Source organism: Lactuca saligna, chromosome 8 (genome assembly GCF_052625555.1).
Source record: "Lactuca saligna cultivar CGN05327 chromosome 8, ASM5262555v1, whole genome shotgun sequence".
Taxonomy (NCBI): Eukaryota; Viridiplantae; Streptophyta; class Magnoliopsida; order Asterales; family Asteraceae; genus Lactuca; species Lactuca saligna.
Genome location: NC_136424.1, coordinates 183080786 through 183097555, shown reverse-complemented (window position 1 = coordinate 183097555; position 16770 = coordinate 183080786). Strand labels below are relative to the sequence as shown.

General features: G+C 36.0%; 1 protein-coding gene across 2 annotated transcripts; it reads right to left on the bottom strand.

Moving 5' to 3' along the window:
* Positions 1-9323: 9323 nt before the first annotated feature.
* LOC145013117 (kinesin-like protein KIN-7E) lies at positions 9324-16357 on the bottom strand. 2 transcript variants are annotated; one of them, XM_078971926.1, is made up of 14 exons: positions 16233-16357; positions 15020-15408; positions 14177-14266; positions 14000-14100; positions 13772-13885; positions 13597-13678; positions 13447-13514; positions 13274-13339; positions 13067-13191; positions 11760-12084; positions 11580-11684; positions 10431-11138; positions 10054-10361; positions 9324-9972 (listed from the first exon to the last, which is right to left on the bottom strand). In XM_078971926.1, exons 2-14 carry the CDS (start codon positions 15231-15233, stop codon positions 9651-9653), a joined length of 2628 nt encoding a protein of 875 aa, XP_078828052.1. In that variant the 5' UTR covers positions 15234-15408; positions 16233-16357; the 3' UTR covers positions 9324-9650. The 2 variants fall into 2 exon arrangements, with proteins under 2 accessions (XP_078828052.1, XP_078828051.1); XM_078971925.1 differs by lacking the exon at positions 16233-16357 and having other exon boundaries at positions 15020-15636.
* Positions 16358-16770: the final 413 nt, after the last annotated feature.

Below are 16770 nucleotides of genomic sequence, written 5' to 3'. Positions count from 1 at the left end.
GTGAGCAAGGAATGCGTGGTATTCTTTGCGCAGATATTTCTATGCTCTAATACTTGATATAATGCGAAGACTCGCACCAGGTTTTTCGCCGTAGACTATAAGAGTTTCGTTAGACGGAAGATTTAGTCGGACTGCTTTCTCGAAGCACATGATGTCGGCGCGATGAAGACTCAACCAATCCATGCCGATAATAACGTCGAAGCTTTTTATTGAGACCGGCATGAGGTCGATTGGGAATGAATGGTTATCTAGGGTTAGGATACATCCTACGTATATGCTACTGGTGTTTTCTATTTTACCGTTAGCCATTTCTACTTTGAATTGTTCTTTAAGTGCGTATGGTTGTGGTTTAAGCATGCGAGCAAATTTATGGTTCACGAAGCTTCGCTCCGCTCCACTATCGAACAGAATGCATGCATAGGAGTTATCGAGGAGGAACGTACCAGTTACCACTGTCGGGTCAGCGACTGCTTCCCCGTGGCCTATAGCTAGTACCCTCCCTGCTCCTCCAACATTTCTCGCTTTGGGGCAGTCCCTTTTATAGTGGCCTGTTTCGCCACATCCATAGCAAGTTGGGCTCGCGCCAGAGCCAGGGACTTGCGTGATCGGTTGCGCCGGGAATTTACAGAAACGGACGGTGTGTCCTTTCCTGTTGCAGTTAGAGCACTGCATTTCACGGCAGGGGCCGTTGTGGTGGAAGTTGCATTTGTTGCACTTCGGCAAACTTCCAGCATACTGCTTCGTCGGAGCAGTAGCAGCAGCAGGGGTTACCGCGGCATGTACTGCCACAATTTGCTGCTTCTTGGCAGCTCGCTGCCTCTTCTTGTCATCCCAGAACTTCCGCTTGGTGTCAGCGGGTTTGGAAGGTTCCGAGATGGCTAGGGTTGTTGTGGTTGCAGGGGTTTTGACACCATGGTCAATGAGTCACTGTGCCAGTCGCTTGGCACTGTCGAAGGTAGCGGGGTTTGACGATAGGACATTCCCATGATACGGAGGCACTAGCCCCCATATGTACCGTTCGATCTTCTTCCCTTCAGTGGGAACCATATTAGGGCAGAGGGCCACCAGTTCGCTAAAACGGGCAGTGTAAGCAATAATGTTGGTGCCCTTCATGGTCAGGCTCCAAAGTTCCTGTTCTAGTTTCTGGATCTCGCCTCTCGGGAAATATTCCTCAATCATGAGGTCTTTCATCGTATCCCAGCCTATGTCGTTAGCCACGACGAGAGTTAGAGATTTAACGTGGCTGTTCCACCACGTCAGTGCCTTCCCTTCGAAGGTGCATGCGGTATATTTGACTTTGCTCGCAGCAGGGCAAGAACAAATTTCGAAGATTGATTCAGTCTTCTTGAACCATTGTGAGAGAGCATTGACTCCGCCGGTCCCATGGAAGGGTTTCGGCTTACAGTTGGTGAAATCCTTGTAAGAGCACTCTCTCGAGCGCACAGGAGTTTCAACCGGAATGGAGTTAACCGGGGTTCCACCTCTGTTGGCATCAGTAGAGTGATACTGTGCCATGGCAGTTGCCACTGCTGCAGCTACGACAGCATTTAGGGCTGCTGTATCGATGATCGGAGGTGGTGTAGGTGTCGGGTTATTCCGGGTAGATTTGCGAGGAGGCATCTTTCAGCTATAAGTTTATAAAGATGAGAAAGGTGGTAAGAATCAATTTGTAAGTAATGTGTGAATGACACATGGAATAACTAACCATCGCCCAACAATTGAATGAGTGTTTGAAATCATAACCAGAAAGATGTGTAGGAAAACCCAAATGTAAAGATTCTTCCCACAGAGTAGGTAGTCGTCAATAATACTGGTATTACTGATATAATGAGTTCAATGAAAATTGACCTAACAGTAGTTCTTACATCATACCATACGGAAAGTTTTACAGTTCTTAGATTCCTAATTAGAGTACTGAAAGTTAGGAATATTTTACAGATAAGTTCTACTTAGAGCACAGATGTTAAAGGCTAATCCTTAACCCAAAAGATAATGATGTACTAGACATCATCTAACGGCGATGAGTATTCCTCGGGAGAACCCTGAGGTCTCTCATTTGATGTACCACCTCTTGAAGGTGTTGCTCATGAGCCCTTTGACGAGCTCGAAGTTCCATGACTTCTGCTTGAGAGGCAACCAGACGTTGTTGTAGGGTTTCATTGGTTCTCCGGGTCCGTTCCATGTCTTCTTCGAGACGGTGAATGCGGACTGTGTTGACACCAGAGTTGACATCAATCTCCACGACCCGGTCGATGGCTGCTCGACCTTGTTCGACATTACGAGCTATTCTGCGGATAATGACAGGTAGAGCTCGGTCAGCAGAGCCACCATCGCTGACGTTGTAAAAAGTTCGGTCCCCAAAGTATGGTAAGGGTTGACCCTGTTCGTCACTCCAGCGATTCAAGTTATCTACCCACAGGGAGTGGGACCTAGAAAAGCTGGTCGAGGGTTGTTGTTCGGGGCTTGACCTACTGGAGGTAGGTTGTTGACTTCGGGCTTAGAGTCTGATCCATCCGAGAAGCCTTCAACTTGATGATCATCCAACGGGATTGGGTGTTCATCGTCAGACTCTGCTTCGAGCCATCCTGCGTTGCCTTCATTTGGAAAGTACGGGTCGCCGTGATGGAATCCAGCCATTTAAATCTACGCGAGAAGAGAGGTATAAAGATATAGTATACATGTAGTTGGTAGTACAAAATACACATATAGTATTTTAAGCTTAGGTTCTACTGATCTTCTTGTAGTATTGTTGGTAAGTTTTTAGACTTGTTAACACATCACAACTATTCTAGGGCATATGCTAATCACTCCTTGGACCAGCATAGTTGATCAGGCTATGCCATTCCCAGGACTGACCATATATCCCCGAGCTTACCTGTGATATTTAACAATCGTAATACTTTTGTTCTTGTCGTTGTGACACTGGTTTTAGTATGAATGTAGACTAGTATACTTAATTAAATATTTTAGTATTTTAAGTATAGACTCTTGGTCAGAGTGTTTTAATCCTAACTGGGCTTATAGTTTAGTATATCTATTATGGGTTGATATACTTGATTCACTGTAAACAATGCTCTGATACCAATCTGTCACACCCCAAAACCAAGAACGGCGGAAACGTTCTAGGGTGGAGGACGTCATGTAATGTATCACAACACAGCAAATGTAAATAAGCAACAACATCATCCATTGCATTAAATATATAATTTTAATACAAGCGTGTTATGTACAGTATAGACACCAAAAATAATGTATCTCAAAATAATAAGATGAGTCTTGAATGCGCTCCATCTTCTCAAAAGCTGGCCTCGGTACCTGTCTACTGATGACCTGAGAATACAAGTTATTTTGAAAGAGTTTATCAGCATTAAGCTGGTGAGTTCATAAGTATTTTAGTGTCGGTAATTGTCATCCAAAAATGTTTGAACATGTATCAAGTATAAGTTTGTAAAATGTATGTAAAGGTTTGCAATTGTTTGTAAAAGTTTGAAATCTCTCAGAAAAACCTATATTTTCTATTAAAGTAGCCTTCTACCAAGGCTTAACTGTTTTGTATGCTCGTTTGATGTAAAAGTGTGTAATTTCCCAAGTGTAACTATCATTTAACAAAATATAGTTTGTACATTAACGTTTAAGTGAGGTTATCACTAAAATATGTAATGGGTAAATCATTGTAGTACTGTAGTCTTGTATTATAAGAACTATTGTTGTACTAATTACCTTAAACCGGATTTATATTAAGGCATTATGTGATAAATTGCACCATACTATCGACTAGTAACAACGACATAATGAATGGTCGTAATAACGGAATGACGTTTGGCACCCGCAGACCTGCAGGTCCGGCTGTAGCTAGCAGCAAGGTGTAGGATTGTCAATCCAGTATAGATCTATACGCAAACTCACGCTCTCCCTCCAAGAGAATTCTGGCTACAACTCGAGCCATGAAATTTAAGTCATGCTCCGATTTAAATCACAATAATTAAAGTATTCATGTATATGTAACGTTTCTCGTTCTAGTATAGTTGTATATGTATTGTTTCTAGTATAGTTGTATATGTATTGTTTCTAGCATCGTTGTATATGTATTGTTTCTAGCATCATTGTATATGTATTGTTTCTAGCATCATTGTATATGTATTGTTTCTAGCATCATTGTATATGTATTGTTTCTAGCATCATTGTATATGTATTGTTTCTAACATCATTGTATATGTATTGTTTCTAGCATCATTGTATATGTATTGTTTCTAGTATAGTTGTATATGTATTGTATTACCCCGATGGTAACTAGCTATCGATGTACTGGTAAATATGAATATGGACGTACTTTTTATGTCTATACATGTATATATGATATATAACTAATATAGAAACGACCCTCGGATGGTCACCCGAAATCCCACCAGACCACATCTCAGTGCGCGAAAAGGAAATAGGGTGGATGGCCTTCCTAAGCCCTTTAAACATTACTTATATATATATATATATATATATATATATATATATATATATATATATACACACATATATGGGCATGCAATTTATAAGAAGTAAAACAAAGTTTAATAAAAGCATTTGATAAGTAAAAAGATTTTGTAAAACATTTGAAGTGAAACAGTTTGATAAACAGTTGAACAGTGATAAAATCATTGGTTTTTCTAGTTATTAATCACATGTGATTAACGCAATCATATGTGATTGATGTAATAACTATAAGTATTTGACTTGTATTCCCCCCCCCATAAAGTATTTAAAACATTTAAAAGTATTTCAAAGGTTGATTGAAGGGGTATGAACTCACTTGTGGTGAGTAGATTGAATTGATGTATCGGGTACCGTGCTAGGTGGCAAACGGAGACTTGTTCACACGTTCTAGCCTAGTTATCATATAATAAGCATATATATAACTAATTAGCCAAATAATAACTTAACAAAGTAAGTTAAGACACTTAGGAACATGTATACATTTTATATAAGTGTTATAGGTCCTAATGGTTGCATCTAAGTTGATACGGGACAAGGCAAAAGGGGTTTAAAGCACAAATGGCCTTGTATATGAGTTCACCACCCAACAAACCCCATTCATTGGAGTTTACGGCCATGAACCCATGAGTTTACGGCTGTGAACTCCTCACATGGTGGTTTTGGGTGTTTTGAGGTGTTATCTTGATCCTAGAATAAGCCTAGCCTTATTGGAATAATCTTTGAAGTAGTTTAACGCCTTGGAATGCTCCTTTGGGGAGTTTACGGCCAAAGGACCATATCCCCTAGAGTTTATGGCCGTAAACTCCTATGGGGTGTTGGTTTTAATTCATTTGAGGCCCTTGCATATGTAGGATAGCTTCCATGTTTTTATCTAAGGCTAAAGGGGACAAGAGGCACACATTTGTGCCTTCACTTGGAGTTTACGGCCCAAGATATATTCCTTGGCCGTAAACTCCCTTTAAGGAGTGATTTTGATGTCTTTTGATCCCCATTCAAGTCCCATGTGTTCAAGGGTAATTGTCTTAAAGCCTTAGGGGTGTTTAGGGCATCATTAGCACTTGAAAAAGGGATTTACGGCCCAAGAGAGTTCCTTGGTCGTAAACTCCTAAAACCTTATGGTTTTGAAGTGTTTTGGTGTCCAAAATAAGCACAAGTATTAGAGGGTAAAGTCCTTAGGCCTTAGGGGGTGATTTAGGGCACTTATAGCCCCTAAAAAGGGGTTTACGGCCCAAGGGAGTTCCTTGGCCGTAAACTCCTATAACTAGGGTTTCTTGTTTGATTTTTAGTCTCAAATGTTTATACATTAAGCCCTAAACAAGTTGTCTAACAAGGAATCGGGACTAGGAAGCCTTTAGGCCTCGTTTTGGAGTTTACTCCCCAAGAACGTTCTTGGGCGGTAAACTCTCGGATCTTGCAGTTTAGACATGTAATTGATGTTATAAAGCATATAACAAGTATTGAAACACATTTAGGAAACTAGACTCACAATCCGGGATGAAAACCCGAAGATCCGTCAGAGATAATTGGCTTTTCTCTAGTTGGAATTGTGAATAATGAATTAATTAAATTCGGAAATCTATTTATAGTCCTGGAATATTTTGACAGAAAATATTTTTATTCCGAAAGTCGGACTATAACATTATGAAACTTACAATGTTCAAGTTTCACAATTACAGGAGCATCCACTCTCCTGATATGTCCAGAAACGTAAACCCTAATGTACCCAAACTTTTTCGGACTAGTCTGAAAATTACTGAAACTGGACTAGCTTCTATTAAATAGATAATGTTCGTACAAATGGAAATTTTAGGTTGTCACGGAGTATTACTAGTTATTACTTCATATGATATAAATTAATAAGTCATGCACAACATTTTGGACTAGTTGGATTCTTTTGTCTGTTACCTAAAGACAAAGTTTATATTTTATAAACTTGGAGTTTATAAAAAATAAAGAATCTTACCTTTTAAAATGAATAATGATGGTGTAGGAGGTTGCTTTTTCAACCTCCCACCTTTTGTCTCTCATACTTCTAAAGGCTACCATTACTTTAGATTATTTTAATGGTTAAACCTTACTTTTCATGGGTTATATATGAGATGCATGCGGCTTGCATTTTTGCAAGAGTGAAGCTCTTCTTCTTCTTGATTTCTTTGTCTCTAAAACCGTGGGTTTTCTACTCCTTTCCCCTCCATCTCTTTCTCTCTCTCTCTCTCTCTCTCTCTCTCTCTCTCTTCTAAAGTTAGTTTGGTGGTTTAGAAGACCTCTTGAGTTGTTCCCTTTAATGCTTAATTGAGTTAAGAACTCAAAGGCTTTAGACACTCAAAAATATAATAAGGAACTAGCATTCCAAGTGTCTTACTCTTGATGGTGGATACTTGTAGAGAAGATCATACACTTTGATCTTTTGTTATCTTCATCAACACCCCAAAACCAAGTGGGTTTAAAGGCTTCAAAGGTAATCTCTAAAACATCTTATGGTTGGTTTTATTTCATTCTAACCTCTATAAATGGATCCATGATGGTTCGGTTTTGTTATGAACTAAAAATAAACTTGTTATTTTTAAAGTCTTCCGTTGCCGACTTTTGTGAAAAACAAACTTTTATTTCGTATCAAAACCCAACATAAACGAATTTAGAGGGAAGCAGTTGATGAACCGAACATCCACTGGCTAGAACATTCGGTTTCTTTTGATCTGTCAGATTCTCAACTTGATTTTCCGATCACTCCTAGGGCCTTTCTGTTCAGATGCTTTGAGAAGATTGAGAAGGCACCACTTTCAGATTATGATGTTAATCACATGCTCTTCTCTTTCTATCTTAAATACGCCAAGCCTCAATTCAAGACTTGGAGTTCGCAGAAGATTGGTGTTGTAAAGGTTTATGCTCCTGTACCGACTGAAAAGTTCATAAACGTCAAGTTCAAAGGATTCCAAGGAGCAAGTCATATCGAAGATGAATTTACTCTTATTGATCAGCCTTGCATGAATCCATACGATTGGATTTCTTTGTTCCTGATTTTGTCAAAAGATGAATAAGTACAAGCCAATCATTGCTCATTTGAAAAGGATACTTATTTGCAACATTCATGAGATTGTGAAGATGGATGTATAAATAGCATGTGTTCTGAAGAAAAGGCCGGTTCTAAAACCTGAAGAGGAACCGAAGGATCTGAACAAGCTTAAGCTGGGTAAAATTCAGAAAGATAATTGGACTGTGGTGTATCAACAAAAAGATGATCAAAAAGATTAGAAGAGTATGTTCTTCTTGCTAGACAAACATTTATACTCAACTAATGCTCTGAACTCCATCATGGGATTAATGGAAGCTTGCAAAGCAAACATCGTTGCTGATAAGAAATGCTTCACTGATATGATCAAGTGGTACCTAGTCGTCAGAAATACATTTGTGAATTTGATGTTGAGACTGTTCAAAGTTCAGAAGAAACAACAGTGAAGACATTCATTTCTTATTTGACACAAAGGGAGAGATTGGGGGTTTAAATGTATTGTGTCAAATATATGTGCTAGATAGTTTTCTTTACCGGTTTTGGCCTGTCCATTCTCGGTTTTGCGTTCTAGGGTTAGACTATAACTACTGCATGCATGTATAAATTAGGGTTAACGTTTTGTCACCCTACTTAGCTCTAACAGAGAAGTTCTCATTGAACTCTTCTAGAGTTATTGTAATCAAAGCATTTGGCACTATTTTGATCATTGTTCTTGTAATTTAATTCACATTATTTACTATAGAATCTTTCCATCTTAGTCATTGTTTTTCTACAATATTGTCGACTATTTACTTAATTGATATGCTTAGTATTATGTTATTGTCAACTACTTATTTAATTAATTACTAATAATCATAGTAATATGTTATTGTCAAATATTTACTTGATTGATGTTTAGTATTTTATTTTTTATAAGATATATAATTTTTATTTTTATTTTTTAATTTCACCTCGGGCTTACGCCTCACTTTGCCTCGAGGCTTACGCCTTGTGAGGCGAAAGGAAAACGCCTCGATGCTCTATTCCGTTCTTTTAAATCTTAACTATAAGACCGATAATATACGGTCTGATATGTACTCGTCCTGGTGTATCGTATGCTTTGAGTCGATATTAAGAAAATCCGAGACAGTTAAGAACATTCTTAAGTATGTGAGAAATACAAAAGAAATTATGCTTGTGTATAGGGTGAACAAGAGCTAGTTCTACAAGGTTACACAAACACAAACATCCAGATAGATAGAGATGTTTTAAAATCATGGTGTGGATGACTATTTGAATGGTTGTGTGGTGACTTGGAAAAGTTTGTGGCAAACTCTACATGTCTGATATTGTTGCAAGTGAAGCATCCAAGGATGCTACATGGATCAAGAACTTCATAGATGGCCTTGGAGTGTTACGAGCAATAAAGATCCATTATTCTGTGATAAAACGAAAGTGCAGTCGCTTTAACTAAAAAACCTAAAGATCACAGAAGATCAAGACATAAAAAGGAAGTTCATTACATTCGAGATAGAGTTAATGATGAAGATCTAGTTGTGAAGCGAATATCATCATAGAAGAACCCAACCGATCCGTTTACAAAAAGAACGAAAAAGAAAATATATAATGTGCATACTAGGAGCATAGGCATGAGAGATAATTTTAATAGTTACTTGATTATTTTGAAATATTTAGAACAATAAATAAATTAGAGAAGTCAAACATAGACATTTAAAAGAAGTCAAACCCATTTCCACCTCAAAAGTCACAAAGAACCGCTATTTAAACAAGTACAGGTCAAATACAACCATTTCCACCTCAAAAGTCAAATTAAAGAAGTCAAACATAGAAAATCCCAAATACTAAATATTATCAACAACAAACACAAAAGTGACAATTCTAATTAATATATGCTTGACAATCAACAACCGTTCAAACCCACTTCCATTCTATCACTTACTAAAACAAGCACCAAGTTCACAAAACCCAAAAGTCAAACATAAAACTTGTAGTATTACACTAAGAATACCAAACCCAAATCAGTAAATTCGAATCCATGCAGCAACGACCCAAATCCAATTTCATTCTACTAAACAAGTATCGGTTAAAATGCTCTTACTTTTTTGTCAATCTGTTCACCCACCACAAGTCAACTTATAAAACCTTTTGACTTTTACAAGAGTGATGCCATGCTGTGTTTCCAACCCAATGATCTCCTGACCATTTTTGGTGGGCTGAAACTAAGCCCAAACATCTCCTTAAGGGCCTGACCTTGTTCTGAGAACCTGATCAACTTTGCAACTATTGAAGCACTATCTTGTACATGGTTTGGATCCTCTGTGTTGCTCCACAGGGTGTGGATCAACTGCAGCCTCCTCCTTTTTGAGTTTGGATTCACACCCCATTTTTCATAAAGTTTCCTCTTTTCTTCTTCAGAAAACCGTTTGTTCATCAGTCTGCTTAACATTGATCTCTCTCTTCTTAGAGCCTTGATGCTGTTTTATCACACAGAAACAAGTTTAAATTGTGATTCTCTCAAGAATAAAAAAAAAAAATTAAACATCATCATTCTTTACCTTGATGCAGATGTTAGAGTGTGTCCATCTTGAATGGCTGGATTTCCCTTTGAAAAAGTTTCCTTGAGAAATGAAAGCCTTCTAGCCTCAACCTCCATGTAAATAGAATCCATGGGATCACCTCTAAAAAGCAAGAAAAAATATGTCCTATGAATTAAAGAAACATTGCATGATTGCCAAAGTTCAAGTATTGATTTTTGTTGTCTTGCAAATTGTTGAGGCCAATCAGCAGGAGGTGAACCAGTAATTGAATCCAATCCTATGCTTTTCATGTTCTTCCCCAAATCATCACCTCCTTCATTATTAACCTAAATCATCCACATACAAATTACAAATTGGTGTTAAAAAAAAAAAAATTAAAACTACAATGCACAAACCTGGTCATACTGAAGTTTTGCCATTTTCTTCAATCCTGCAACAAATGTATCTACACTCGGAATATCTTCTTCTCCAGATGTTTTCCCCTTTCGAGCAATTGCCTCATCCAATAAAGTACTTCCAAGAGACGACTGTGAGTCACTTCTCAACAACCCTCCACTAGCGGCACCACCATACTCCGGTGGCGGCAGTTCCCACAGCTTCCGCTCAGGTCTTCCCGGAAACCCTTTTTCAAAATCATTAGGCGGGGTGTTCTCAAATTCCGGTGGTGAAGAACTCGTCATAAGATTCGCTCTACAACTCCGGCTTTTCATTAACCTAAAACTCGTGGAATTTGATATTTGTGATTGTACTTCTTGTTCTTCGTAGGGTTCTTCCGGTGGTGTGACTAGAGAATTTATCGTGTTTTGTAGATCTTGGAAGTTTTGCTCCAATGCCCCGATGTTGATGCGGTTTCGGAATTGGGGTCTTGTGGTGGGACCCGAGACTGATTCCGATTCCGTTTCTTCATTGGAAACGGGAGTTGATTGTGATTCCGAAGGTATTTGATTGTTGGTGGATTCGTCTGTTTCCACACATCGGACCTCCTTGCACACGTCGTTCGATGGCGATGGTGAATTCCGGTTTCCTTCCGGCGGAATTGAACGCGATAATTTAACACTTGAAGATTCCGATGCCGAATATTCATTTTCATATGTGTTTCCATTCTGAAAGAGCTCCGATACGAGATTATTAGAAACTGACGTTTTAGTACGAAAAAAAAATGAAAATAAATTTTTTATTAAATGAAAATGAAATTGTAAATGATTTTTTTTGAGTAAATTACTGAAATCGTCCCTGTGGTTTGGTTAAAATTGCACTTTTGGTCCTTAACTTTTTTTTTGCACTCGGATCGTCCCTGTGGTTTGATTTTGTTGCGTTTTTCGTCCCTATGGTTTGATAAAAATTGCATGTTTGGTCCCTAACTTTATGTATAAGGGATGCAACAAAATCAAACCACAGGGACGATCCGAGTGCAAAAAAAAAGTTAGGGACCAAACGTGCAATTTTGACCAGACCACATGGACGATTTCAGTAATTTACTCTTTTTTTTTTTTTTTTTTTTTTTAATTTATGTAATTCGGATTTATAGTAGAAATTAATTTTACCCATTGTGTTGAAGTTTGATCATTTCGAACAGCTAGCAGCAACTCCTCGATCCGTGATTGGGCAAGATCTCTTTGTTTGATAAGATCCCTCACTTCTTTCTCCAACTATAATACAAACAAAATCATTAATAAAAGGTGAAATTACAATTTTGCCCTTTTTCTAAAAAAATAAAAAGGTACCTTTTCGATTTGTTGATCTTTTTTTCTCAAGAGTGATGTATAATCAGGAGGTGCGGGTGTTCTTAGCTCGTTTTCCAATCGAGCTAATTCTTTTTGTAAATGTTTGACCAAAGCCTTATCAGACATTACAACATTGACTTGTGCATTTGTAGTGACTTCTTTTGCACAACTTGCAAATAGAAGAGTGCTTTTAGATTGCTCAACATTCTCACGAGCAGGGCTTAAAGTGCAAATAATTGCAGTTCTTGCATTTCCACCCAAACACGGTTGTAGTATTCGTGTCAGCTTTGAATCCCGATAATTCACATGCCCGTGTTTTCCTTTACTAAAAATAAAAATAAAAATTCGGATTTAGGCAGCGTACTTTCGTTTATTTGTTTGTTATAGATGCTATGCTATTTTATTTTCATGTTTTTGGAACAAATACAAGTGTTTCTTGAATAATTATTTTGAATGCTTTTTGTGTATTATACATTGCAAAATTCTTGAATAATTATTTATAGACGTCATTTTATTTTCATTTCTTTCTATTATAGCAACGTGCTTTCATTTTTTTCTATTATAGAGCTCAACTTCTTTTATTTTAAGAGTAAATTACTGAAATTGTCCCTGTAGTTTGGTCAAAATTGCACGTTTAGTCCCTAACTTCTTTTTTGCACTCGGATCATCCCTATGGTTTGATTTTGTTGTGTTTTTCGTCCCTATTGTTTGGTAAAAATTGCATGTTTGGTCCCTAAGTTTATGTATGTAAGGGACGAAAAATGCAACAAAATCAAACCACAGGGACGAAAAACGCAACAAAATCAAACCACAGGGACGATCCGAGTGCAAAAAAAAAGTTAGGGACCAAACGTGCAATTTTGACCAAACCACAAGGACGATTTCAGTAATTTACTCTTATTTTAATAACATGTTTTAGGAACAAATACAAGTCTATTTCTTGAATAATTATTTGGAATGCTTTTTGTGTATTATACATTGCAAAATTCTTGAATAATTATAGATGTCATTTTATTTTCATTTCTTTCTATTATAGCAACGTGCTTTCATTTTTTTCTATTATAGAACTCAACTTCTTTTATTTTAATAACATGTTTTAGGAACAAATACAAGTCTATTTCTTGAATAATTATTTGGAATGCTTTTTTGTGTATTATAGATTGCAAAATTCTTGAATAATTATAGATGTCATTTTATTTTCGTTTCTTTCTATTATAGAACTCAACTTCTTTCATTTTAGTAACATGTTTTTGGAATTATTTGGAATGCTTGTCGTGTAATCCATGAAAAACATCAAGAAAACAAACCTTAGTTTCCTTATGACTGTGGATAGTGTCAATAAGCTACGATTTATATGGCAACCTTCTTTCAACCTTTGTCCAACAGATAATGCCTGAGCTGCCCTTTCACTTCCAGCAAGATCAACAAAGTTCTGAAAATAATAATTTAATTTATATAAAACTCTTCACAATATTATAAGTTTTATGATCTAAAGAAAAGTATAGTTTTCATACCACACTAGCTGTTAGTTTTGTTGACTTATCCTTCCCTATGAACTCACGAGCTGAACTCTCAATCGTCTGCAAACAACAAATAATCACTCATGTGTAAAGTTCACAAAACACACATACTATGTGTGTGTTTTTGTGTGTAAAGTTCACAAAATATGTTTTTTTTTTATATATACCAATCTAAGGATTTGGTGAGATCTTGAACTTGTTTCATTGAGAGATGTCTCTCCCACTTTTCTTTGAGCTACAAAAACATCATTGACTAATTAGTAAATATTGACCATTTTGCCCCCAAATAAATAATGTTAAACTAAAATGGAGGGTACCTTCACAAATAGATAATAGTTGCTTGAGATGACTCCAATCCCTTAGTGTTTCTTCTGTGAGTCTCTCTATGATTGTCCCTTTCTGAGATAAATAAAAATAAATAAACAAATATTTTTTATACCTTTTAATAAACTACAAATGTTAATGAAAACATGAAAATGAAAATGAAATTACCTCTGGATCATCTAACACCCTAAGCGGAATATTTTCTGTGCTTAAAAGGTCTCTTATGGCTTCATTATAGATCTCTATAGCCGAAAATTTCAAAACAAATGCCCTTTCTTCATGCTTTACAAACAAAAAATAAATCATTATATCAACAAAACATCCAATATAACAACTTTATTCTCATTAAGACATTGCTATAAATAGCAAGATTTTCAAAGTAGAATGTTGTAATACTTTTTGCATATAGTCGTATATATCAGCCACAGTGTACTCTGTTATCCCCATCATTGTGTATGTCTTTCCACTACTCGTTTGCCCATATGCAAAAATACTTGCTAAAAATGGAAACATTCATTAGTTAAGAGTGTCGTTGACTTTGACTTTTCAACCAATAAACATAATTGGACTTACAATTGATGCCACTAACAACCGAAAGTGCAATCCCTTTAGCTCCTTCATCATAAACTTGCCTAGTTGTTGCATCACCACTAAATACTCTGTCTGTTTCCAAACAAGAACCAATAGTTTTTAAAATATTTAAAATGTATATTTTAATAGCTTAATAAGAAAAAAATGAAAGTAGGATTCTACTATGAAATAGATGAAAGTTGCTAGTTATTGGGTTATTGTATTTATATAAACTTGTTTAGAAAAAGCAAAAGTAAATCTTTAACTTTATATGATTAACCAATGAATAATGATCAACAAAGTGGATCATTTTAAGGATCAAAAAACAAAGTAGATCCAAAATTTATATCATATCATATGGCTTTGCAACAATGAAACTATTAATCATCAAGATCACAAAAAAATTACATTCAAAACTTATATCATATCAAATGGCAATTTTCTTCCACCAAGAAGCCTAAAAAGGATCAAATTTTGGATGGGAAATTTTTTAATAAAAAAAAAAAAAAAAAATCAGAACTTGGGAACTCTTGAATGATATATTATGAATCTACCAACCAATTTGAATTTCAAGATCAAAAAGTAATTAGATTCAAAACTTACCAAGAACCCTAAAAGAGATTACAATATAAAAGTAAATACAAATAAATGAACCAAAAAATCAAGAAAATCCACTTATGAAGACAACTATAAATCCACTAACCTTTTTAAATTGCAATATTTGCAAGATCGGAAACCAATTAGATTCAAAAACTTATAGAATATCAAATAGACTCTATAAAATTTCAAACTTTTTAAAGTATATACAAATAAATTAACTTTAAAAAAAAAAAAGAATCAACTTACCAAATGAATATGCAGTAGGAAACATGGATCTTTCCTGCAAACTATTTCTAAAAAGAATCGTTGTATCATTGATACACTCCCAATCTGAAACATCATTTCTTGAAATTTCTTTATCATTCAAAGGCCTCAATCTCACCAAAACAAGAATCTTCTCCTCTCTTCCATTATCCATTTTCTCCCAATTCAACAACTCTTCCCCTCCAATCGCCCCCATTTTTATCAAAAATCCCCCCCTCTAAACCCCACAAATCAAGAAAAATCTCTCATTTTTCAAAACCCTAAATGATGCGATAACAGTTAAGATGTTAAAAACAGAGTTGTTGTTTCTACTTTGCTCAAAAGGGAGAAAGCACCAACACTTGACCCACATGTCATCGCTTCACTTATATCTGCATACAGAAAAGCGCGAGTTTTTTTAGGATTGTTTAATAACTATTAAACAAATAACACATAGATCCAAACTATAAAAAGGGGTTTTAAAACACTAATCATGGGTTTGTTGGGTGATTAAGAACTTTGCTTAATCTTTATTCCCAAGCTTGAAACAAAGAAAGAAGAAGAAAAAAAGAAAAGAAACTAAAAATCTCGTTTGTTGAAGTCCACACAACAGAGATCTGTTTGTTTAAGAGGACCCTACAATCCTTGAAAACTAAGTAAACTGGTTTTTTTTTTCTTTAATTCAAATAAAGAAAGCAGGTAAAAGCTTGGAATTTTCAGCAATGGTGGGTCCCTAACGCGAAGTGAAGTTTACACCAAAAATCCATATAAAAAAACTCACGTTCGAGATCTTTTTTGGCGGATTAAGCTTCTGTTCTTCAAAGTAAACTGTAATTTATACAAAACCTAGAAATGTAAAAGCGATTCGACAAGTTTTTCCCAAAGTAACTGAAGAGAATAATCAAGGAATCAGAGATGAAGCTTCGAAGTAAACTGTACTTCACGATAAACCCAGATAAATAATAAATAAACTAACAATATAAGCAAGAAAACAGGGATTTGAATCGAAACAGATAATTAAATGCTTGAATTACCCTGCAACTCGGAAACAGCTCAAAAATCTGATTTGCGATAAACTTTCTTTTAAAATTCCAACAATAAAACAAAAATATATCATCTAGAAATCGAAAAAAATATAAATAATAACAAAATAACCCCCCACGATCTCCGTGATTTCATAAAAACAAAACGCACAGAAGCCTTGTTCTGCATTTACCTTCTTAGCAGCAACCGCTCTCTCTCTCTCTCTCTCTCTCTCTAAGAAGCTCAGATCATCGATTTTTCATCTGGGTTTTGTCTGTGAAATAGTTTAATAAATTAAAGATTCTACTGGTATGCTACGTATTTCTTCAGAGCTGAAAAGTTAAATCTATATCTATATACAACTTGTAAAGAGTAATGTACAAGTAGGTGAAGCTTATCTGTTATGGATTATACTATTATATCCTTGGTAACAGGTATTTTCCTTTGCTTAACGTCTACTTTTTTTTTTTTTTGGATTATTTTTTTATTTTTGGAGTCACGTGACTTGCAGAATTTCGGTGAATTTATTAATGTGTGTGTTCAGTACACCGTTAGACTTGAGATTTTTCAAGGCACGAGAATTTTTCCGTTGATTGGTACTATTGGGTCCACGTACAACTCGACAATGCATAACCTCCATATGCCTTTTCATTTATGGTATGTTATGCATATGTAGTTGCAAACATGCATGAGTAGTTATACCTTTGTTGTTTTACCATAAACTAATTTTG